The sequence below is a fragment of the Parasteatoda tepidariorum genome, chromosome 3, assembly GCF_982258835.1.
Source record: "Parasteatoda tepidariorum strain Cologne lab strain chromosome 3, Ptep-v5.0, whole genome shotgun sequence".
Classification (NCBI taxonomy): Eukaryota; Metazoa; Arthropoda; class Arachnida; order Araneae; family Theridiidae; genus Parasteatoda; species Parasteatoda tepidariorum.
Window position 1 is genome coordinate 18222035 of NC_141757.1, and position 27626 is coordinate 18249660.

General features: G+C 30.4%; 1 protein-coding gene across 1 annotated transcript; it reads left to right on the forward strand.

The window, feature by feature from the left end:
- LOC107445453 (sodium/potassium/calcium exchanger 5) lies at positions 1-26736 on the forward strand. The gene is made up of 10 exons (XM_043045673.3): positions 1-495; positions 5346-5537; positions 7312-7395; positions 11905-12011; positions 17579-17679; positions 18604-18694; positions 20709-20897; positions 22716-22944; positions 25156-25257; positions 26165-26736. Exons 1-10 carry the CDS (start codon positions 333-335, stop codon positions 26488-26490), a joined length of 1584 nt encoding a protein of 527 aa, XP_042901607.1. The 5' UTR covers positions 1-332; the 3' UTR covers positions 26491-26736.
- The last annotated feature ends 890 nt before the right edge of the window (positions 26737-27626 follow it).

Here is a 27626-nt window from a genome sequence, read left to right on the forward strand (position 1 = left end):
GATCTGATGGTTCTTTTTATCTTAATCAAGAGGTAGATATAGAAGTGCTTCAAGTCTAGGTAGAAAACAATGCCTAATTTATCGTTTCTAACAATCGTCAAAGTTGTTATTCACAGCTTTTGGTTAAGTGGTATTCCGAACTCTTTTCGATAGAAAATTTGTCATGAATATTTTGTTTATGTGTGACTGCAAACGATTTTAAATTTTTCATTTGGAACGATTCTGTGTTTTGAAAGTGTGGAACAATGACTAGTAAATAACAATTTTTTTCGCCAATATCATTACCGCCAACCTGTTATTTTCTTGGATAATTCTCACGTGATTGCTACTCCATGTGTCCAAAAAGGTCAGCATGCAACGGAGGAAGGACAGAGGGCAAGAAGAAAATTCTTTTTTTAGCTCTTCCTTTAATAGTTTTATGTATTGGATTGTATAAAATGAAAAAGGAAGAGACTGGTAAAATTGAAAATGACGGGAGTATTTTACCAACAATAGGTAAGAATATATAAAACAAACAAGTTTTGAAATTGGTTTAAAATAAACTTGAACAATATTTTTTTTTAAAACAACAATCTAAGCTAATTAGAACTATTCAAATAAAAATTGAAATTGCTTTGAAATTATTGTCATTAAATGCTATTTATAAATCGCGAAGTTCACTAAACTATATTTATTCAACACCAAAGTCATTTTTAGCCTCATTTGTTTATTGTGTTCATCATTTTATTTCTTTTTTCTTGGAATGGCAATTATAGGAATCTGAAGAGAAAAAAAATAGGATTATATGGAACAGGAAGTAAAAAATAATAATAAAATAATCCCAACCAGATAACTGTTATTTGTTGCAAGTTTCGTAAATTTCTTCAGGATGTTTGTAATCGAAACGAGTTTATTTCCATTCATTAAATTAAACTAATTTAAAACATTGATTGTTAGTTGTAGTGGTTTACAGGTGGGGGCATCGCCTTAGAACTGAAAATAACTGCTTGACACGTGGCGAGTCAACAGAAAAAAGTGGCGACTAAAATTAAATAGACAGCCGGTCACTTTTTTCCATCGTTTTTTTTTCTAAATCATTTATTGGTTAAAAAAAACATCTACGCAGAAAGATTCTGTAAAATAGAATTTTCATAATAATGTCTAATGTCTCCATTCAAAATTTTGATCTATTAGAATCCATCAATTTACAAATCGGTGGACTAATCAATTTGTAAATTGATGGATTGTAAATTGATGAATAGAAAGATTCGCGTAAACGGAGAGTTCTTTAACAATTCACATATTTCTGAGTTGTATTGCATGCATCAAATGTGTATTGCCTCCCCACATATTTTTAAATATTTTATTATTTTATACATACGTTTTTTTTAAAAAAAAATTCGATTTCTAAGAAACTATTCGACCGATTTAACTCAGATTTTGTATTTTGCCTTGTTATTTTACACAATTAAAAATTATATAAAAAGTTGCATACCTTACAATTTAAAAATGTTTCGACTGTTATTAAATAAAATTATGAAATGTAATAAATATTCAACAAATTTTATTTTGTGCATGTTATTATCTTTGGATAAGCGAATTTTATAATTGTGTGCAAATTTTTTTTTAAATTCGCTTAAGACGTTCTCGAGATACGGCGAAATTCGCGAAAAGTAAAATTAACATTATGTGGTTTAAACTTTGGATCTACCGTTAATCAACCTGCAATACATCAGTTTAAAGCCCTTATAAGTAATACTTTTTGCTTTGATGCATTCCAAATAAATTTATTCTGTTTTACGAAATTGACCAAATCAACCGTATGCAAACTTAATAATACAAACTTTATATGTGGTAGAAAGTAATCGAGGCCAAGTATTTAATACGTTTTGTTATAGGTCTATTTAAAACAATGATTGATAACATTTACAGCGATTAAAAAAAGCAAGATTAAAAGTGCTGTTTGATAAGAACACACCATGATTTGCTTCAAAAATTGTTTTTTTTCTCTACTGATTGACTTCAAAAGCATTGTAATTTATTTAATATGCTGATTGTTTACATTTACCAATACACAGCTTATGTATCTCCTGATTTTGACGGAAAATTTTATTCATATTTTAAAAGTTCTAACAAAATGTATACGCTAATATTTTTTATTCCTTGTTTAGCCAAGTTGATTTATAACGATTTTTTATCACCACTACGTATAAATAGTTTAAAAAATATGTAAAAAATCTTCTTATTTTAAAAATTTAAGTGAAAAATTTAGGTGAAATAATTCCTTCTTACAATTTTAAAATCAACTCTTATATTGCTACTACTAAAAAGAATTTTAACCAGATTGGAGTGTATTAAAAAAGGCAGCTATGCAATTTACGTTATCGGGGAAATATTAAAAAAAAAAATTCATCCATTATACCTTCAAAGCTCTCTTTCTTATTCTACTCGTTTTAAAAAAAATAGCTAAAAAATGCTAATTATATTTTTTTTAAATATTTTTTCGATAAAAAAGACATTCTTGTTAAACGAAATTTATTAATAATGGGTAATATCACCATTTACGAAAGTCATATTTACAGATTTCTAGAATACATAACTTATTTTAAAAAATATCAAGCAGTTATATATATTTTTTCTGAAAGGCCTCTTAGTTTCTTTTACACTTAATGAAATTTTTAAGAAATTGAAAAATTATTTTTTTTGGACATAACATTTTGTGTTACGTTTATAACACTCAGTTTTTTTTAGTTTTTTTTTACATAATTTAAATTTATGAAATTAATCAAAAATTGAATTAAGTATAAATGACACCAAGCATTATTTAAAAAAAAATATTATAACTGCTTGATATTTTTTTTAACTGAGTTACGCGTTTTTATAGTCGGAAATATTGACACTCTTAAATATAAGTTGTACATCTAATATAAGTTGTTACATTTTGATTTGACATTATGCGTTTGCGAAATTTTTTTCCCTCAAAATTTTAGTGGTGTAAAGGGTTAATATAAGCACTTTAATATTGACTAACATGACAGTTAAGAACTAATATAAGCACTTTAGATCAAAATTCTAAATGGCAATATTTTTACTTAATTTTAATTAAAATTCGTATGTGATTACTAAGTATTTAGATGTGGTTACTAATTATTTAGATATAAAATTTTTTCATTACAGTGAGGGGACTTTTGTTGTGGCCTGACAGGCGACATCCGAGTGCTAGGAGTTAAGCCTAAACAAATTACAATTTTATTTGAAGACAGAATTATTAAAAAGACATTATATGAATTTGTTTCAAAAATTTTTAAGACATTAGTCGTTATAAATTTGTTTAATATTCATTGCAAAAATAATATTTTAAAAAAATGCATAAATATTAAAGCTTTTAATTTAAGTTGACCAAAGTTGACATTGTTGCGAAAGAACATCAAAGAATCTCTTTAATGAGAAAAACTCTTATTTTTGAAAATGAATTCAAATTAATTACTGTCTGAAATCGAAATTTTCGAGACGTCTAAAAACATTCTTTTCTACTGTTTATTTATTCTGTTTTCGGATTTCGTAATATTATTTATTTCCAAAAGTGTACTGAAAATTTCATTAAAGTAATTGGGAATGTGTTATTCTTTTTGCAACGAAACAAAAGGCGGAATATATTTAATTGCAATAATGATATTATTATTTATTTTTCATTAAAATTTAATTATGATATGTCGCAACTTGGAAAACTATTACTAATTAATATATGAGTTTGAGAAGTAAATACTTTTATGGCATTTAAAACATTCTTTTAAAAAAACACACAAAAGAATATCTGGTTTAATCAGCTACAAGTTTCATATTCAGAGTTCAAAACAAAATATATTGATCTTAGAAAAGCAAATTATATCTTATTGTGTTGATTAAACTTATGGTTGCATAGTTTGATTTTCATAATAACTTCTTATATTGCTACAATATTAAAATTATTTATTCAATTGCGATAAATTGATAATTTCTTTTTCAAATATCTCCACTAAATTTCAAAATCATGCAAACTTCTGCGAAATAATTGACTCTAGTTGGTGAAATTACAGTTCAAAATAAATTTTTAGTCTAAAAAAGCGAGTTTTTCTCAGGTGTTGATAAAACTTATGATTATATAGATAATTTTTTGACAATTATTGTTCATTTTCTACAAATACCTGTAATCATTGTTCAACTTCTGATATATTAATAATATCTCATTTAAATATTTATATTCAATTTGCTCTTTTAAAATCCTAAAAAATAATAACTTCTGTAGTAAAAGTTCCGTATGAACAGTCCGATATTTGATTTTTTACTCTTAGAAAGGAAATTAAGTCTTGATGTTTATTTTTACTTAAGTTTGTTGAGTTCACTTTTCGACAATTACTTTTGATCTTGTATCAGTATCAGCAATCACTATTCAACTTGTAATCTATTGATAATACTTCATTTAATTAAACTGTTCAAAGTTATTAAAACATATCCGGAGTTTGGAATTTCCGAAGTTTCGGAAAATATCCTCCCTTGTGATAGAATAGGCATTTGATTGATATTTTAATAAATTGGAATTAAAAGAGTTTTGTCCACTACAACATATAATAAATTTAAACATGTATGTAAAGGATCAATTGGACACCGTGTTGTAAATGATGACTGGTGCACTTTAAATCTGTCGGGTCACAAAGTCCCCCATGTTTCCATAACAAATCAATACCTCTGGGGATACTGAATTGAAGATTGATCGTTCTCTTCAAGTTAAAATCAGGACAAATGAGTGAATGCATTAATGGGTCCTCCCTATAAACAGGTTGACGTATGGATGTGGCACCAGTCGAATTTGCCATAGGAACTCCACTGGAAAACATGAACAATCATATCCCCTCTGACTTAATGGCCGACGTCAACCTTTCCCACCTTCATTAATTTGTGACAAAAATGAAATCTTTATAAAGATAAGCTTTTTCGCTTCAGTTCCTTGCACTATTTATTTCATATGGACACTTCTCTTCAAAGTAAAGTAAAAATTTTAAAACCGAAAAATTAAGAATGTAAATTTTTTGAATTTTTTTTTGTTTTTATATTTTCCAAAATGACTCATAGAAGATATAGGACTTTTTATATACTTACAAAAAGAAATCTGCAAATTATAAATAAAGGGAAGAATCTCAGAAATGCCAACTTACTCCGCTTGGTAAAAAATATCTTCAAGTGGTAGCTAATTTTAAGTTACTTATAGTTTATTTATCATATGATGTGATTTTCCCACCACTACCTATCAAAAATTCAAAATGTTTTGTTAATTTGTGGCTTTCTTATTTTCTTTGGCGACTGTTAATCACATGGCTTTTGTTTTTCAGCTCCCAAACTGAGCGGCATACCAGAATGTGTTCCTCCAGCAATCAATGAATTTCCAGGAGACTTATTCACCCAAGAACAGCGCCAAAGTGGTTTCGTCATCTTTCATTTCATCGCCACCGCCTACCTGTGCCTTGTTTTAGCCATAGTCTGTGATCAGTTTTTTGTGCCCACCTTAGAAATTATTGCAGAATGTAAGAAAATCCATTTCACTCGCTTCTTCGATAATTTTCGTTTATATACTTATGCGACTAATCCGTAAGTTTCCAAAGTATTTAGGCTGTGGTTGAAGTAATAATTAAGTCAGTTGAAAATCAAATTTCAAGGGACGACTGAAGAAAAGCATCCGGTTGAAATGGAATAAGTTTATCTCAGACTGATTCCGCGGCATTTTTGAATGTCATCCTTTTTCCAGTACATTAAGTTTTAATTAGAAACGCTAGCGGTGACCGTCGATCACAAATTCTAAGTGAAGAGTTCTCTATGCCGTTTGAAGAATAGTGGTTGCTTGTCTTATCTTGCTTTTGGATCTGGGAGCCTGGACCGCGAAGCGGTAGTATCTGTCATTTTGTATGCATTCGTTGAGGTTAGCTGACAATGTGGTTATGAATAGTGTTTGCTATAAAATTCTGGGCGTTTAAATGCAAATAATATTACATTTCTAGTGGTTTGTATTTGAAAAGGTAAAAACTATTATAATTTTAGTGATCCTAATTTTAGTTTTATCCCCAGAATCATGGTGGCTCAGGGGATAGAGCTCTAGCCTCGCAATGAGGTGTACCGGGTTCGGATCCTTGGTTGATACGAATGAGCATCTGGTTTGCACCGATCACAGTGCTGACGTAAAATATCATACGGATCATGGATTAGAGTCCTAACCATGGGAGATTTTCGTGGTTTCCTTCTTTATGTAACGCAAATGTGGCTTAGTTCCATTAAAAAGCTTTCCGTGAAGGCAAATTTCTCCCAGTACTTGATCCAGGAGCTTCCTTGTCCTCTGGATTGACTAGGAAATTACAAGGCTACGGAGTTGATCATTAGTAGTCGTAAACCCAAAAATTTGATCGACTGTTCAACGACGGTAGTTATAAAATAAAATACCACCATGTTCAATAAAAACTTGAAGAAGTTATACAATGAAACTATTAAAGTCTTTCGCAATTTGAACTAGGAATATTTAAGGGAGAAAAACATTTTATTCTGAAATTAATTTCTGATTATTTTTCATGAATTTAAAGCTCCCCTCTTTGGTTGCTCTTTGAAAGTTATGCCACCGATAGCAGAGTTCGTACAATCCTAAAAAAGTTTAAAAAGCTGTCGCAAAATTAAGAAAATAAAACATATTTTAATACTAATATTTTTATATTGACCACTAACTGCTTAATATTTCCAAATAAACATGCGTAATTTCGAAATTCGTTGTAAAAGTTTTTTTTTATTTTAAAATGAAAAAAAGAATTATAAAATTAAAATTATTTAAAAATAATTGAAAATTATTATTTTTTACATAGAATTTTTTTAATTTTATAATAAAAAAATTTTAAATACAATTTTTTAAAGGAAACTATTATGACTTATACTTTATAACAAACTATAATAATTTGCAACTTTAATAAACAAATTTGCTACTTTTTTATGAAAACATAAACATTATTTTTTAATTTTTAAAATGCTGTACGAACCCTAGTTAAGACGCTGAGCCTACTAATGTAATATCTCCTGGAAGAATAACTCGTACAAAAAAGCAAAGCTGCAAAAATTATAAACATCTTTATGAATTTTCTTCAACTTAATGAATGCAAAATTTAGTGAAATTCCATATAGCTTCATTTATATTTTATAACCTTTAACAATTACAAAAAAAATAATAAAATATTTTTATTGGGTATCTTATAATATTTTGAAATTGTATTTCCTTTCATTTAACTATTTTTAAGCTGAAATTTCTCATACAAATTTTCTTTACAGCTTTAAACGTGCCAGTAGATGTCGCTGGAGCAACATTTATGGCAATTGGTACGTCATCACCAGAATTATATTCAGCAGTCATCGGTAAGTAAAAAAAAAGAAAAATATTTATCCGTCTAATGTAAAAATTCAATTTATAAATAAGTAGAATAAATCCATTCTGAAATATTTTAATTTTACAACGAATTTTCCCAATAAATTTCTTCATACATTAATCTACAGTTATTTCAGTTAACATACAAACAATACATTATACCTGGGCATCTGGACCATCCCATTTAATTTTACTTTTTTTTTCTTTTCTTTTTTTTTTAAATTGGCAACTAAATGATTTTGCTTCCCAATATGCTTTGTTTTTCTCATTCACATCAGGCGAATTTATTTTTTAACGTTTGAAACATTTATTATTAGTAATCGTGATTTACATGACACATTACGTGACATTTATTATTAGTAATTTGATTATTATTAGTAATCGTGAATTATTATTACTAATAACCGGATCAACCAGGGTATAATGGGAAAGATGTGAGAGACATTACCTAGTATACACTTGCCCGGTATTCCCTACACTGATGTTTTTAAGGGTTAAGAGCCATTGATTAGATTTTTCTGTAGTTATGTATTGTAAGGTTAAGAGCCGTTTGCTAGGTATTCTCTATACTGATGTTTCCATAATCTATTTTAATCCGATATTAAAAATAATCAATTATTAATTCAACTGGCTTATTTTTGATTAATTAAAAATAAGCCAGTTGAAAGGAAATTCGTTTTGTTTAAAAAAAATAGTTTACTGAGAAAAAAAATTACTATTTTATTGTAACCAAATAAGCCAGTAAAAGGGGAGGTTTGTTTCGCTTAGAAAAAATTAGTTAACTGAATAACATTAATTAATTCACGTAAATTGGTTAAAAATTCGTTATCTTCCTTTGGTCGTCAACTTCATCAATATTTTATATTATTTTTTTTTAAAAAAAGAATAAAAATAATGAGTTATTATTTCACCGTGATTTGCATCCGCTTAAATAAAGAGACAATATCACTAGAACTCTTAAATCACAAGGAAGGGGAATTATACGGATATAATTTTAAAACCTGATTTCGTGTGAATCGACCCTGAAACCGACATTTATTAAAATATTTAACTTGAAACTCATTTCTTCAATCTTACAAACGAGTTTTCATTAAAAAATAACTTAAGAGAAATTTGACTAAATATATTTCATTAAACTTCATTTTGCAATAACATTGGAAACAAGTTTTATGCACTAACTTTATTTCTTATGCAATATAGGTTACTTTACAGATAAAAATGAAAGATTTAATTATTCTAATAATATTTCATTACACCCAATTTTCCAAACAATTACGCGAGAATCACAACGCACTTTTAAAAATAAAGTAGGCTATTTTTTGCATATTTTTTGAGAGACGAGATATTTTAACCAACCGTGGCATATTAATAATTTAAGAAATAATATTTAATTACAAAACTGATAATGGTGTTATTTTCAAATTAAAATGAAAGCTGAAAGTTAAACAGTTTGTTAGTTTAGATCTTATTAAAAACCTTTTTTTATTAGTTTAATTTAAATTGGCTACTACATTCTAATTTTTTATGAACGCTACTGCTTTTGTGTGCATTTTATCATCTTAGTTTTATAGTTCTTCTTAAGTTGTAAAAAGAAGCTAACAAATTTATGGTTGCCATTGGAGGAATAATATATATCCCTGTTGGCCATAATATGGAACATAAAATATTAAGATCCATACCATTGTCCATGGATATGTGCTGAAAGTAAATGGCAAGGAAGTAAAAGAGGTATTACGATGGATAGCAATGGCTAAAATATATGGATTAATGGATGTGTTCTTGATTTGAAGTTCCTTTTGTGATAGTCCTGCAATTCAAAAATAGATGCGGGGAAGAAGTTCAGATGAAGAGATAGTCGTTTCTCTTCTTCTTGGCCCATGAATTAAACTTTTATTTCGTTGCATTGTACACAATGATAAGCCAATATGGTATTTTTCATAAATTTGCTATTAAGTTTCCATTAGTATTAATATGTTTTTGTGTTAAAAAATAAAATAAAATAGCTATGTAAACAATCTTTCTTTCAGCAGTTAATGTTTTAGAAGATTACTTACTTAATTACTCCTCTGTTCTGCAGTCCATGAAGGACCTTTTCCTCCTTGCTTTGGAAGATTTTGCCTAGCAAAACAGCTGACACAGTTTTAAAGATCATGCTTGAAGCTTGATTCTCTCCTCATTTTAATCAATTTTAATTTTGAACGGGTAAATATGACATCAACTCTAAAAGCTTCACTCACGATGTTTCACATTGTGCAAAGAGTTTTGCCGTAGAAAATCTTCCAAAACATTTGCTGCTGCTAAAAGAAAGAGTATTTACATAGTTTTGTCAACAGTTTTGCCAAAGAAAATGTTTCAAAACATTTTCTGCTAAAATAAATATTGTTAACATAGAGTTGTGAAGAGTTTTGCAATATTAAATCTTCCAAAACATTTTCTGCTAAAATAAAAATTGTTAACATACAATTGTAAAGAGTTTCGCCACAGAAAATTTTCCAAAACATTTCTTTCTAAAATAAAGATTGTTTACATAGAGGAGTTGCCAAAAGTTTTGCCATATAAAATATTCCAAAACATTTGCTTCTAAAATAAAGATTGTTAACATAGAGTTATCAAGAGTTTTGCCATATAATATCTTTGAAAACATTTGCTGCTAAAATAAAGATTTATATCAAGTTAGTATGAGAGTGTCTCCATAATTTTGTCCAAACCCTGTAGTTTATAATAGCATTTGTAATTCCGTTTTCATTTTTTTTCTTATGTAAAAATACAACAAGCAAAAAAAGCTGATACTTCAATAACTTTTAATCTAACGAACGTATTTTCACATGCTAGGACTCTATCTTCATGGTTCGAGGCCATAACTAAAAATATTTACAATGACAGAATATATTGAGTTATAAAATCAGACTAAAAAACGTGCATTTTTTTAATGAACATATCTTTTAATCGACGAGTTTTAATTATTAATTCTCCAACTATGGGGGGTAACCTGCAGTCTGGAAAATGTGGTCCCAATAGTTTAGTCAGTAGAGTTAAGGCCTAAATATCGCCTTCACAAATTAATTTAAGCATTTAAGATTAACCTCTCAAACCATTAGGATTGTGTCCTAGTACTTGAAAATAAGAGATTTAGTCAAAAGTTATTAAAATGAAGGTTGAAATTTGCTCACTTTAAATAACTATTGACATTGGGAATGAAATTTTCACTCATTAAACTGAAATCGAATCAGACAAATCTTCTGAAAATGATTTGCATTATTTTAAGACATTTTACAATCAATTTCGTTTTAAAACATGAGTCAATTCAATGGTGCATGCTTCGAAAAATTATGAAATTTATCCTTTTCCCATCGAGAAATTTCAGTTTTAAATCGCATAGCTGCTTTTGACTCAGATATGTATTTTAACTCTGCATCGATTCATAATGAAGGAATGAAATTAGCTTCATATGAGATAGTGCCATTGAAGGCAACTGGTAGATTGGCATGAATACGATTGATATAAATAGGAAAAAAAAGGTGAGTGTAATACAAGATTCCTCTTGATTAGCGCTGCATGAATGCTGAATTTCCCGTTTTTGTGGGAGATTTTCTGCTTATTTTTAAAGTGGATAAGTTCATTAATCTTGATTTTTTTCAACAAAATTGATTTATAATGATTTTGACCGTCACGTCATATAAATAACGTAGATGCATACATAACGCCCCAAAATTGGGTACTTGCACTTCAAGAAGATCACGGATACCCACACATGTGATGAGCATTGTAGTTTTTTATTAGAATTTATTTTTAAAATGAATTTTTTTACTGTGTGATATGATAAAAAAAAATTTTCTTTTCTCCAATGTTTATTTATTTATTTTGATAAATCTATTTTTAATGTGATAAAAATAGAAATTTCTCTTTAAAAAAGTATTAGTTTGGTTTTTCATTTTTGAATGAATTTTAATAATTTTGTGAAAGCCTTTAATTTTCCACAAATATATTATGAAGTTCATTGATAAAAAAAATTAGAACACTAATGTTTAAATAAATATTTGTACATTTGCCGTCTACATGTTTACATACATCTGCAGCCCTTCGTTAGTCAACCAGCTGTGCAAGTGGCCCTTCACTCAAAAAGATTGTGCACCCCTAACGTAGGCAAAAAGATTTTCTGCGAATTGTGCTGTTTTCTAGCTAAAATTATTCAGTATCTATCTGAAAACAATATTATGGAACAATTTGATGTAAGAAATGTCTCCTTTGCTTACTACTGCGCATTGTCCCAAGTCCTTAAAATAACGAGGTGTAATCTTTTGCGACAACTCTAATTTAATAAAAAATAAATAAACTGGGAAAAATAATTAAACTGTTGACTGTGATCATAACAAGTTTGTAACTATGAGGAATCTTTAAATTTTCTTCCCTCCCTTGGAAGAAATATAATTACATCTCTTGCATTTATAGTAATGATATCAAGCAATTTTTCTAAATGGCAACGATATTCTTCTTTTCAGGTTCCTTTGTAACGAAAGGAGACATTGGGATAGGGACAATTGTGGGATCCGCTGTATTTAACATTTTGGGAGTAACAAGTGTTACTGGCATCCTTTTATGGAACACGGTAAGTTTGCTATTTTACTTTTTAACACAACAGTGCTCGACTTTAAATATAGCTTTGATCCGCAAAATGTTGTTATCGTGAAAATGGTGCAATGGCATTGCAACCCATTAGTGTCAACATACTGCTTTTACGAGCCGGACTGCGAGTTTCCAATCCAGCGACGTTTAATGACCAGATCTCCTGTTTGGCATTTTCTCAAATAAAAAGAAAAAAACTTGATTCTTGGCATTTTTTTAGTTCAGGTAGCAAATTTTAGAAGAAGAAAAAAGCTTGCATTATAATTGCAAATTACTACAACTAAGAGAAAAATCTCCAAAAAAAAAAGAAAAGTTGTCAAAAGCCGCTGGATTGTAAAGTAGCTACCGAACTGTGGAAAAGTGCCTTATGAAAAATGTGAAATCAAGTTTGCATAAACATTAAATTAATATTTTCTCCAGTTAGTTACAAAACGTAACTGGTTGATTTCAGAACAGAATGTATGTCACAAAATATTACTGATTCATTCTGGTGGATGAGAACATTCAGTTACTCCAATTGTAAATGCTTGAAATGATTTACCAGTCTTTAACGTTTCAAAGAGACATTGTCCCAAAAACTGAACAATTGAAAAATTGAGCTGCATTTTGCTTAAAAAAAAGTGAAGCACTAGTATTTAGTTATTCAGTTTTCGTTTAAATTTTATATTTTGTGATTTGAAATTACATTCTGTAATATTGCGTAAAAATTTGCATATCTTACTATTTAAATTTTTAAACAATTAAAAATAATTATAAAAAAAATTTTTTTTGCAAGGAAGTATAGTTGGATAAACGAATTTTAAAATTGTGGGCAAAATATTTTTGAAAAAGTGCCGAGATATGGTGAACTAAACAAAAAATGAAATTAATATTAAGGGGTTCGAATTTTCTCGCCTGATCTCTCGCAATTGGGACCCTATTTTTTAGATAGAAGGTCAAGATTTCAAATTTATCAAAAAAAAATAAGTAAATAAATGTTAATTCAGAGAAAGTACGGTGTGCCCAATTTCGCAATTTAAATTATCGTCAGCACTAATTAATTTGCGTAAATAAGGTTAGGCCCTCAAACCACCCTAACCTCCGAACCTAGAACGTTAAAACAATATCATTAAATCAAAAAGTTATTTAGGGTGTTTTTCCTTTTTTTGCGCACTGTAGTTTTCAGTATCAAAATAGTTTTTTTTGCCCTCTATTTAAGCAAACGAAAATTGTATGACAGAGTTTATAGTCTTTTATTTTCCAATCCCCTAATTACATTAAAACCTACTTATTCCAGAATTTTATGTCACATTCGCAAAGAATAAATAAAGAAAACGAAGTATAACGAATAGATTAAAGAAAAGTCCATAAAAAATGGTCGAATCTAGTGCATTCTTTGTCGTGCGCATAGATTTAATTCAAAGAGGAACTACCACGTGCTGCAGGAGATTGTTTAAATAACACTCATTTGAGTCTTCAATAAATATACCCCGCAACGTTTGCACTCTAGCCCATAAAAATATCACCAGTGACCGCATTTTATTCCATGATTCAGATCAGTTATGGTTACGTCACATGATAAAATATTTATCGTCTGCAACAGTCGAAATTTTTCTTTCAAAACTGTGACATTCTTTATCTTCTGATTTCTTAGAATGGCTTGTGGACTAGCTAAATAAATTTGTTTTGCTTTATCCAGATGTTGCTTTAAAAATCCGTGTGTTGTATTTCCATCCTTTTTATTTAATTTTCAACTTGACCTTTTCTGCAGCAATAGAGAAAAAAAACTGATATTCGACGGAAGTTTATTATTTATTTTAGGAAGATATAAAAGTAAATAAACTGCCATTGTTTAAAAGGGGAATAGGTCTGAAATTTTTACAATTTTTTTGTCATCGACATCCTCAATTTTTTTAAGCCTGAATAAACGTAAAAACCAGTGAAATACGTGACTTTTTTTTATTTATTAGAACTTAAACTTTTAGGACCGATTCTGCATAAATGTGCGGGTTAGGTATTATATGTAAAACGTGGTAATACATAGTATATGTTTTAAACCCTGTTTAAACTATGTAAAAAGTTTTCTTCTCTTAGTTAACATCTTAATTTTTAAAATATTCTCATTAATATAGACTTTAATATAGAATTTATTAATGTATCCTAGTGGGCATGAGTTAGCTATTATTTATTAGATTAATGCTTATTACAAAATAGATTTTACCATTTTTTTACGTTTTGAGCTTTTTTTTATACGAGAGGAATAAGAACTTTCAAGTTACATCTAGTCGTAAAGGGGCATAAGTCGATACTGAGCGAACAAAGAATGTTTAGCATATAACAGTAATGACAAATTTACAAGATATTTTCGATCTGTAAAAAATGCAAATTTAAAATTTATTCGAACATAAAATTTGAAATTTTAAAACTTAATTTGTTCTGTTTGAATCATTTGAATGCATCATTTTATTTTTTATTCTTCTGTATTGTTCGTTAGCTTGTAGTTTCCAATCTGATCGGTATTTATGCTAATCACTTTGACTGATGATAATTTGACTGATGATATTTTGTGCCAGAGTCAATTATCATTTAACCATAATCAGTTATTTTATTTACCAAAGAAAAGGGTCATATTAAAATTTCTTTTATTCTTACAACCTACTAATTTTCTATACTTTTCTAATATTTCTATTATAGGAAACTATATGATATATATCGTATAATAGGATATACATTACATGCAGTCCCTGGCCAAATTATTAGACGCACTATAAGAGTCTATGTAAAATCTTAATTATCAGGTGTTACTATACAGATTCATTGTTTTTACGCGGCTTGCCCTTGTTTACGTTTGTGTATCAATTGGTTAAATTAGACGATATATAACGTAAATTAGACGATTGGATAAATTACACGATATATTATACAAATATACATTATATCAGGCATTATATTAGTATATTATAATAATTAGACCAATTATTAGACTCTTTGTTATTATTAGACCAATTATTAGACTCTATCTTCTCCAGGATATTTTAATATACTTCCTATTTGTATTTATTTTTAACGTATTGCATTACAATGTTAATCAATTGATACACGAACGTAAACAAGTGCAAACCAGTTTCGGCAGCGTCAAAACAACAAAGCTGTATAGTATCACCTGATAATTAAGATTTTACACAGAATCTTACAGTGCGTTTGGCCAGGTACTGTATATCCTATTATGGTAGAATATTTTTCTATGTACATCCTATTATAATACGTATATCCTATTACATTATTTCGTATAAAATGAAGCATAGGACATTATACTATTTTCCTATCTTTCCTATAGTATACTTTGCTTTTCCTATTTATGTACTAGCCTCTACGATATTTCTGATACATAATATCGTAAGGTGTAGTACATTATAAAATTGTACGGATGTCGGCTTCTACGCCTTTTCAGGATTTTTTCAATTGCTTTGGTTTTTGTTTCAATGCATAAGATTTTAAAAGTTTTTTTGCACTATTATGAGTATATCGCTACCATTAGTAAAATCATTCACAATAACAGTGAAAGTTATTTATTGTTTTTGATCAGAATAATATACCGAGGTTTTTTTTAATTTCTTTTTGTTTGAAGAAAAGATTAAAATCTAAATAATTTTATTTATATACGAAACTAATATGATTGAATTGATTGCACTGTTACCGAAAGTCGGAATAGACAATACTGAGTCAATTGACAATACTCACAAAAGTTGGGTAAGCAGAAAAAAATTTTCTCACAAACCTTCTCTGCAACGCAAAAAAAAAAAAAAAAAAGAAAAGTATAAGAGGATAAGGACTACTCAACTTTTTAAGCAGCGAAGGTTTCATGAATAGCTTTTTTCAAAACGATAATAATAAAGTAAATAAAACGATAACATAAAACAATAATATAAAACGATAACATAAAACGATAATATAAAGCGATAGTATAAAACGATAATATAAAACGATAGTTGTAGCTCACTCTAACTAATAACTATGCTCCATAACTCTTGCTCATTCAATTCATTCTTTAAATTCATCTTAAACTACCAATATTCCAGCCGTTTCTGGGCATTCAGAAAATATTTTGAATGAACTCTAATATCATGCCAAACGATCTAGCAACAGGCCAATAACAGACAAAATGATACATAAAATTTACATTGTTCTCTAAGACTGCTGACCAGACAGACAAACACAATGGCGTAATAAACAGCTCAGAGAACAACGAATTAAATATACGTGTATGCGTCCTAAAAATCAAGTCTGCACAATAGCTGGCACCCAATAATAGGAATTGTAATAATGGTGTTAAGTTTTACAGAATTTTTAACTTTGTTTCTTTTCTTTAATATTTTGATAAAATTTGATATATGCTTAGATGCAGGTGAAGGATGGTACATTGTGATAGGAATCAAATCATCACAGGTGAAAACTTGATTTGATATGTATTGGTGTGAAATACCTGCCGACGATATTAGAACTTGAGCGACTGAGACTATTTGCGTAGACACGTAACAAAACTATAGAAACTGTTATATGAATATTTGAATTATTTAAATGTTGTCGTGGGTCACAAAAGTTTAAACGGACTATACTAACCGAAAATCAACATACATTTTTTTTTCTGATACAAGAAAAACTATATCCACAAAGCAGAGCAAGTTGTCATTCCTTCCCTATAGAATGATCTTAAAATTGCTGGTATTAAAAACTGGAAAGAAGTTAATAACTTCCTCTCCTCATTTTAATCTATAAGAATTTCGCGTGGGTAAAATTTACACCATTTCTAAAAGCTTCAAGTATGATCTTTGAAATTTCGCTAACAGTTTTACCATGAAAAATCTACTGAAACATTTTCTGCTGAAAGAAATACAATTTATTAAGAGTTAGTTTAAAAGCTCATCATTTTTTCCTACCCCTGACCCTTTTGAATGTAACGGGATACTTGCTAGTGACGTTGTGTGGTTACCTCGATCCTGATTGGTTGTTGAAACGTGGCATTTGTTTAAGTAAGCAACTGTTTTTTCCCCCTTCCGTTCTATTTCGAGTAAGCCAAGCCAGTCAAGTATCAATTCCCTTAAATGACACATTCTGTATTCTTTCACAAAGATTTTAATTCTTTCACCATATATTTCTTACTTAGCACAAAGACAGGAACAAAGCCACAGGGAATATAAACGAACTAATTATGCATAGAAGTTGCCATGTAAACAAAAAAAAAATATATCGCTGTTAGAACAAAATACATAAACATATAAATATAAATTAAGTAAAAGGCGAAGACGAGACAGAATTCTACTTCAACAAATTTGATGCGCGATACGGCTATGCATCTAATTAACTTCACGTTAATTAAATATATTTGAATTGAATGTTAATTAACTTCACGTTAATTAACTTGTGTGGAGAAACTTAGCTCAACTTTAACAAGCCATTTTACTTATAAATAATCATCTGACGTCATAGGTCATATCTGTTGGTATCAGTGATCTTCATCTTCTTCAGTGTAAGTACCCAATTGTGTCTAATTATTAATTTTTTTGCCCCTAGGAGTCTGCAGTGGATTGGTATCCCATATCCAGAGACTCTCTAGTCTATATCTTTTCTGTAACGACACTCATCTGTGTTATTCAAGACAATGTTGTCACAAGGTTCAGTATAAAAATTGTTCTTCTTTCTCAGAGAGATAAACTTGCGTTTCAAATTTGAATAACAAACGAATAATTACCATCCACAGTGACAAAGAAAATCCTCATTTCGTTTTTGCGTTGGCAACAAATAATTGAAATATCAAGCGCGTGATCTGTCATAAGCATAAAGGCTTAAACAAAAAGTTTACAAATTTTTGAATGAAAATTCTTTTCTCACTTGGACAAAGAAAAGCTGAAACAAACTGAGCTACATGTTAGGGGAAAATTGAATCGTTAAAAGCGAATAATTCCTATCAGCAAACAAAGTATTTTACATTATGCTTTAGTTATACTTGTTCAGGTTCAATAATAATAATTTTATTCAATGTAAAAATGAATATTAATCGTTTTGATTTGTTTTTAACAAACGTAATTAATGTTTAGTTTTTGCAAATTTTTCCACTGTATGTTATTAATTTTAATGTATCTTTCCTACTAGTTAGGTCATTTGACAGCTTTTACTGTAATAGCTCTACGCTCTGAAATTTATAGTTGTGCTTTTAATAAAATTGTAAATTTTTACAGTAATTGTTTTTTAATACCATAATTATTGTTTTTTTTTTAAGTTTTACTATTGTATGTCATTTATTTCAATTTAAATTTTTTTATTTCATTAACTAATTATTGACCAAAATTTTTTAAGGAGGAATTAATTTTAATGAGCAAAGCGAGCATGATTTGTAAAGCTAACCATGTAAGATAGCAATCATATAAGATAGCATAGCAATCTTCAGGGGTTGAGAAGCGCCAGCCAATAGGGGGGAGGGGCACTACAGAGGAATAGTATAATAATGAATTAATTTTCTATCACTTTTTTTGTGTATTATGTATGCATAATTCCTCAAATTAATAATAATTCTGAACTCGTGTTTTCCTTTTTTATAGTGTTGAATCTATTTTGTTGATTATGATGTTTGGCGTCTACATAACTGTCATGTATTTCAATTCTTCTATTAAAGAATGGGGAGAAGGAACGGTAAGGCATATCTATCAAATACAGTAAAAGTACTTTATTATGGAGACAATTAAGAATAGCAGATACAATTGTTGTTTCAACGAACTCGTCGTTAAAGAAAATACACATATTAAAGATTAAAACTGCGATAAAAAGACTAAACAATAAAATGGGCATTTTTTACTTCTGTTTATTTCAATTTGTACCACTATTTTGATTTAAAATGCATCCCAGAAAGCATGTAAACCTTACGACAACCTTGTGTCGGTATTTTCTTTTTATAGTTACGAAAATGTTTGTACTGAAAACCTTTTTTCAATAAAGTAAAAATATTGCAGTTTCAAACCTTTCATCCTAAAAGGATTAAAAATTATTTTTTAAAGCTTTTATAAAAAGTATTGTCACTTAGGTCCATAATGACGTTTTAAATGACGTCACACTAGCGATAGGATCAAATTGGATTGTCCACTAAAATTTCATGACAAGGTGGATTTTAGATGAGCATACAAGACGTTGAGAAAGGAAACCTTGTAATTACCTAGATATAAGATTATTTCCATCTTGAGACTATCTTTATTCCAGGACTTTCTCACGCTTGAAAACCCTATGTCAACCTCGATTTAAGGTTTTTATATAGAAGGTTGTTTTCAAAGGTTTTGGATTAGAGTAATGTGGGTAGAATAGAGCAGATTGTCGCAGATCTCGTTCTAAGGTTAGAAGGTTTACACGTAAACCGCACAACAAACATTTTTAGGTTTACATTGAAAGGTTTTTGCTGAGTGAAAATAAACCTTATTTTGCTATCTGGGATACATTGAATTAACTGCTCTTGTCTACTGAATTACATATCTCTCTACTATATGAATGACAGAAATATTTACGACAGGAATACCTGAACAAGTTTTTGCGAGAAGAAAATGAAACGAAGTGTAATAACTTTTGATCTAATTGATATTAGTGAATGTTGATTTTAATAGTAAATTGTCAAGGAGGGAAACGAGGGAGCGTCATAGCTATGTAATCAATAAAAAAGGAGCATTTTTTAGAAATGCTCGGAAAGATTTCTGAAAACAGTGGAAGAACTTTTCTTTCGTTAGAAAAAATAGCTTTTCCTTTGTTAGAAAGATAACTTAACCGATAGTCACCCACACATCTATTTATTAAAGAAATGGTTAAAATTGTTAGCAGGAAACGACGTCTGCATTTGTGCCACAAATTAATAAAAATGTGTGAAATATTTTTCACATAATTTTGCTCACTTAAACGGAAGCAAAATGTTCAGCAGGCAATCTATCATACAACTCGTGGCTATATGGCTTTCGTAGAATCTGGCTAGGTAAAAAAATGAGGAATACTGAAACCGGTTATTAGGAAAATCCGTCATGGGATGAGGAGGAGGAATAAAAATGTGGATTGATTAAGCGATCACTTGCTCAAAATTGGCTCCATCAGCCTGTCGAGCATAAAATTGGTAAAAACTGTACAGTTACACTCTTTCTAGTAGGAAAATGTCGTAATCGTAATGGTGGTAGGCTAGAGATTCTTGACTTGTTAAATACATATATCTTTAGTATTAGTGTGTTTTAGCTGTGACTTGGATATAAATTTTTTCTTTTTTATTATTAGTTTATTTACTTATTAATCTAGGCTTGATTCAGTTAAGTAATGTCATAGACATAACAAAATACGAGAAGGTAAATTTCAATTTCAATCTTTTGAACGCTATTTCCACTGATTATATTTCTCAGACAGCGGCGGCGCTAGTTTCTACGGTTAATATGTTTTCACGTCAAATTTCAAAATTTAAATGTCGTCTGCAAAAATTAATTGGCATATTTAATTGCCAATCAATTTTTGCAGACGACATTAACGACAGACGACTTTTTAACCCCTAAGATTGTTTGTCAGTATATGGAAATTCATTCATTAAATAAAAAGTAAATACTTTTCTTGTATTCTACGTTCAAAGAATAATTTTCTATCAATATATAGATTATATAAACAATTATAATGATAACAAATAATTCTTTTTCAGATGGAAGACTTGCACCGATGGTGGAAAAAGAGTCGCCGAGCCAGAGCCTCATCGTTCGGAAAGAGGAAATCATTATCGCTGAAAGCAACCAGAATAGGTGATCCTCGGCTCTTGTTGACAGCATCTGTCACCCATGACAGTGCAAAGTCAACAGAAAATGACGTGCCCGACGACAAAAGTGACACATCGGTAAGTTTCTGGAGAAAGAGACGCCGATACAAATATTTACATTTTCATTTCTGCATGACCGCCTTTCTCACTATCTTGTCAAATCACAAGAATCAATATAAATGCACTTATAATGCAAACAAATGTATCTTTCCAATATTAAGTAGAAAAGTACGCCAAACCAGTATAGCCTTCTTTTTCGAGCTTTATTTTTAAAACTTATTTCACTTTAAACTACAGTAAAACCTCGCTAGAACAATATTTTTGTCGACCAAATAAATATATTGTTGTAGAGGGATATATTGTTATATCGAGGGCTTACATACTTTGGGGACACAATAAGATTGTTTTTTAAATTTTAATGTTATATATGTATTAACTATAAATATATACAATGAGATTGCAAACTAATAAGATCGCTAAAATAAGATCGCGATCATACTGAAAACCGTTTTTATTAAAAATAATCGGATATTTTTGTTTATTTATTCATTTTTTCTGAAGTCAACCAACAAAGTATGCATTGAGTTCAAAATATGAAAATGATTTTCGTTTGTGAATGGTGAATGGTGCTCCATCCACCCTCCACGGAAAAAGTTCTCTTTCAGGTGTTAATATGATGCTTGTGGTCATTTGTGACTCATGATCAGCTTTTAACATGACAGAAATGAAATCATATAGGAATGTTACATCTGTGCATTCCTATATGATTTCATCATCTGAATGTTACATCTGAAGGGAGGCAATCGTAAGAACGGAATTTCCAACGACGCTCAGTACTGGATAACCTAATAGGCCAGACTAGGCCATGGCCTGGGGCCCCCAATGATTAGGGGCCCCCTTAGAATGGATTTTTTGAAAATAAATTTAAAAAAATTAAGAAAAACAATGATTTAAAAAAAAATCAATTTCAAATATATATTAATAAAATATGATAATTTTTTTACATAATGTTAATCATATTTACTTATTACTTATTTTAGTTATTATTTATAAGTATTATTATAGTTTATGTATTATAAGATTTATCAATGTTTTTTAAGTTCAAATTTGCCATTTTGATTTGCGTGCGAAAAATTGAAGGCAGTACTATGGCGAGCTGAGACTTGTTTAAACAAGAAGCAAAGAATTAAATGTCGTTGACATTATTGAGACGTTTTAAATGATAAAGAAGTTATTTAGTGCCTCAACAGAAGTGTCTCAATATTTTTTTAGTGTTTTATAATTATTTAGTGTCCGTAATTCTATTTGATCAATAAATAGTTACAAAATTATTTACTAAAAGGTAAGTGTTTGTTTATTGTTTCATATACTCTAGAAAAAGCTCATACAACTGGTCACTTTCAATCAAATTTTATATTTTGAAATACTTGTCGTATAAAATGTAAAAAATTTGAACTGTTTATTAAATAATTAAAATTAAAAATGATTAAATGATATTAAATAATGAATTAATTTGATGATATTAAAATGATATTAAATAATTAAAATTAAAAAATTTTAGTTCTAATTTAATAAAATAAAGTAAAATTTTATTTATTATTATTTATTTTTATTTTAAATATGCTTTATTAAATGAAAAGATATATGAATATTTTTATATTTGAATTAATAAAAAATATACGAGAAAAAAAATTTAATCTAAGGGCCCCAAAAATTTTAATGGCCTTGGGCCCCGCTGGCTCATGTATGAAGCTGTCAATCAGAAATTTATTCCAATTATAAAATTTTGATAAAACATTATGCTTCAAAGTGCAAAATTCAAGTATTTGTACTTGATTACAATTATTTTTCTTTTTACCAATTATAGATATTATTAACGGCATAATTCAATTTCAGTCTGAAGAATCAGATGTTGATGACGATTTTTCTCCGTGGGTGATACCCCAGGAAGGAAAATTTGTGTTCCTGCAGTGGCTAATCACGTGGCCAGCAGTATTCATCCTGACCTACACGATTCCGTCTTGCAGGAAACCGAACCAAGGCAACTACATCCTCACTTTCATATCTTCAGTTGTATGGATAGGAATCATCTCCTATTTGTGCTCATGGATGGTCACAATAATCAGTACGTTGAAACTTCATGCAATTTTATCAATGAATTGAAATTTTTCAGAAACTTTTCTTCCTCTTCTATTGGCATGGTAGCCCGTTGTGAGCCATAGCCTTCCCTAGAACCTTTCTCCATCCTGTTCTTTTCTTTGCGATTGTTCTCCAGCTTAGGATTTTGAAATCCTCGTCCTCTCAGTCAAACTATCTGATCTTACGCCTACCTCTAACTCCAGTTCCCATTGGTTTGCAATTGAAGATCTTAAATGTCAAGGAAAAAGGGTCCATTCGACAGATGTGACCCACAAGCTTTAAGCGACTTATTTTGATGCATTTGATGATATCAGCTTCCTTGAATAGCCTATATAGTTCAAAACTATGTCGCTGTCTCCACAAGCCATCCACATTTGTAGCACCGAGAATTTTTCTCAATGCTTTTCTCTCAAAAACAGCAAGCAGGTCTGCTTGTGATTCAGTTAAGGACCATGCTTTGATCCATAACTTAAGTCAAGTCTAATGATTTTATTATATAGCATTATTTTTGTTCATCTTTTAATTAATTTTGATTTTAGAAATGTTCTTAAGCCGCTATATAAAAATAAAATTAGTGAATGTAAATAAAGTGCAAATAAGGTCCCAATAACAGACAACTGTAACGTTTTTATAGCTTTATTTGTACTTTATTCAAGTCGTCCATCTTTGTGACTTTATTTGTGCTTTATTTAGGTGGTTGTCTGTTTTTGGGTGCTTTATTTGTGCTTTATTGCAAATTGTATCACAATATTTGTGAGAGAGATTTTGCGGAATATACTTGGGGGTGTACAATAACTGGAGATGGAGATTTAACTTTGAACTGTACAAGATTTATAAACAGCTCGATATTATTAAATACATAAAATTAAATGGAATGAATTGGATGGCCCACGTGATTTGAATGAATGATGACAATACAATAAAAAGATACTGCTTTTTAGATCCACTGGAACAAGAAAGCCGGGAAGGCCACGGTTGAGATAGGCTGACTCGGTGAAGTCTGATTTTCTTGTAATTAATGAAAAGAAATGGAGATCAAAGATAAATCGGAAGTCTTTATGGAGAAATCTTCGGCGGAAGGCATTGTCCCACATTGGGCTGTCTGTCCAACTATCATTATGATGATTTGTGCTTTGTACCCATGGTTTAAGCAATCTACTAGCTTCTATTTCCATAGAGTTTCTCTCTTCAAATATACGAGGCGCATCCAGAAAGTAAGTTTCCCTAATTTATATTTAAAAAAAAGAACTCACACTTTCAGGAACATATTTATTAGCAACAAGTACAGCAATGTTTCAGCTATTTTTCAACATAGCCACCACCAGAATTGAGACACTTGTCGTATCGTGGGATCAACTTTTGTATCCCTCTGTCGTAGAACTCTGTCGCCTGTGAATGGAACCAGCATGTGACAGACGTCTACCGTTACTGTGAAGCACTGCAGAAATTGTGACGTGCCATTCAAAACAAGAGTCATGGAATGCTTACTGCAGGTGTTCCGCTCCTCCATGGCGATGCTTGCCCACATACGGCACGACGCACAGCAGCTGTTTTGGCGAAATTTGGCTGGGAGTTGTTTGATAATCCACTCTACAGCCCTGATATTGCTCGCAGCGATTTTCAAGTATTCTTTCACCTCAAGAAATTCTTGTCCTCCGGTGAGCATTTTGACAACGACGAGGAGCTGAAGACGTCTGTCACACGCTTGTTCCATTCACAGGCGGCAGAGTTCTACGACAGAGGGATACAAAAGTTAATCCCACGATACGACAAGTGTCTCAATTCTGGTGGTGGCTATGTTGAAAAACAGCTGAAACATTGCTGTACTTGTTGCCAATAAATATGTTCCTGAAAGTGTGAGTTCTTTTTTTTTATAAATTAGAGAAACTTACTTTCTGGATGCGCCTCGTACTCTATGATCATTTATTTCTTTTTGTGTCTCTTAATCTCTTTGTATATCTCCATATTTCCCACCTTATATCCTTTTGGAGAACTATATTTAGAAAAGAACAGGAGAATTACAAATATATTAATAAGCTAAACAATTTGGATTTTGTCGTAATCTGAAACGTAAAAAAAAAATGCATTAAGCAAGTATAAATGTATATCCTTGAAGCTCCAGAGTAAAGTTTTTCGAAAGAGCAAAAAACATGTAGCATTTTATAATAATATTCAATTTTTTGTAATTATATTTCAGGTCATACATTTGGACTTCCCGATTCTGTCGCCGGTTTGACAATTCTTGCGGCTGGAATCAGCGTACCTGAAATTATTGCCAGTGTGATTGTTGTCAAAAGCGGTAAGAATTTATAAATTGTCTTAGCCCACTGGCGCATGTGTAAATATAACTTTTTTGAAAGAGAAATTAGATATGAGTTTTCTATCTGTAGCCTCAAAGTCTTCAATTAGATATACATTTTTCCTGAGCTCGTGCTCTCCGTCAGCTGCAATGCATGTCTTTACTGATGATTTTATTTAACACTTTTTTGAAGTTTTATTTTATTTTATATCCGGCGTTGAACAGCTGTCCCAATTCTGAGTTAAAGACTATCAATTTTCAATTCCGTAGTTCTGTAATTTTGAACCCAACCCACGAGACTCCTGTATCAAACATTGTGACTTCGCAGATGCCTTTTTGGTGGAATATCCCGAATTTGCTTTACATGGAGATGGAAACCACGAGAACCTCTCACGGTTAGCCTGATGGCAAAGGTATTCTGATATATGAACCGTCTACCACTGAGGATACTTCTTGTTAGTATTATGGTCGGTACCAGCTGGGAGCAGAATTCGCAAGAACCAGAAACAGCACGGTTTCGAACCTGGATCACTTCATTGGGAGGCAAATGCTTTATCCTCTGACCCACCGCGACTTTTTATTGAGCTTTTATGCAATTTTTGAAAGTATTACAAATTAACGCTGGAAATTACAGAAAGCGATAACAAATCTAATATTCTTGATATGTGACACTTTGCGAGAAAGGAAAGTTTTAAAAAAGAGACTTTGCACTGTTACGCATCAGCCTGCATGCTCCCAGTACGTAGGTTTTCCCAGTTGTATGAAAATTGTCACTATCTCTCTGGTTTTAGACAACAAGGTAATGTGCAAATATCGTCATGTTGGCCTTTTTTTGTAAAAATAATGATGATAGAAAACCAATAGATTTTCTTTGCATTTGAAAGTAAAGTTATCATTCCTATTCCAGGTTTAGCTAACATGGCAATATGCAATCTAATCGGGAGTAACATCTTCGACATCCTGTTCTGCCTCGGAGTGCCATGGTTCATCAAAACCTTCTTCTTTTCGAAAACTTCCAGCCTCATCATTAACAGTTCTGCTCTGACGTACACAACTCTGACCCTGCTCTCAACAGTTGTGCTACTTTTTGTCACCTTCAGTTTATCAGGGTGGAAACTCAACAGGAAAGTGGGCCTCATGTGCCTTGTCCTCTACGTCGCATTCTTGGTCATTGCGTGCATGTGCGAACTGAACGTTTTCGGAGACATGAATCCTCCAACATGCGCATCATGAGTTAAATAGGTGCATTTCAGTTCACGATAAGTGCAGTTTAATCCATGATACTTAACAGAAGTATCTTGTAAGTAAAGGAAGAACTTATGAGATCTAACGTCTAACTCTAATGTTCATTGTTTAATGGACAGTTGAATGTTAACTTTATTGGAGAGACTTCTGCCGATGGACATCCTGCGCAATGTGCCTGATTTAGTACTGTAAATTTTTAATCTTATTTTCAAATAAAGAAATGTATGAATAGCATTTTAATGGTGATTATTATAAAGGAAATCGTTTTTCAGCTGGGTTGCCATTTGGCGTAGGAAAATGTGATAATAATATTTTATTTTATAAACGTCGTTGGACAGAAGACCCAATAATTGAGTTTACGGCCACTAATTTTCAACTCCGAAGTCTTGAAATTTTGAACCTGATCCAGAAGACGAGGAAACTCCTGGATCGAATATCAGGAGAAATTTGTCTTCGTGGAGGACTAGTAGTGGGATTTAAAAGGAAACGAACTTTAACTATTTGATGCCACCATTATGTGTTGTTTTAAAAAAAAATAATGTATCATTATAGATATTTCATCCCATCAGAGCAGTAAACATTAAAATGACGTCTAAAAGAAATAAATTCCTAAGTGCATTAAAATTAACTTACTACAATTATTATTAACCAAAGGGAAATCCTGTAAAGCAGACCTGTTTGTAGCCCAATAAAAAAACTGGCATTGAAACTATTACGTATCTAACTAGCGTTCTACAAAATAAAACGTATCTAACTAGCGTTCTACAAAAATAAAATTTCCACAACTTCCAAGATTTTTTAGCAGTTATATACATATATACATATATATATATATATATATATCAACTTCTTAATTTAGGAAAAGTACCATAAGCAACTTTTAAGAATCAACTAGGCCGAGACAGCCCAGTTGGTGGGACGCTGGACCCATGTCCAATAGGTCGTGAGATCGATTGTAGTAAATGGTAACTGGTGCACGTTGAATCAGTCGGGTCACTAAGACTGTATTTTTGCTTATTTTATTTTCGCTATCACTTAAAATTTGTAAGGACAGCAGGAACCTTGTTCTCATATATTCCTTTAAGGTGTGTTCGAGAGCTTACTGTAATTACATCAGGTTTAGA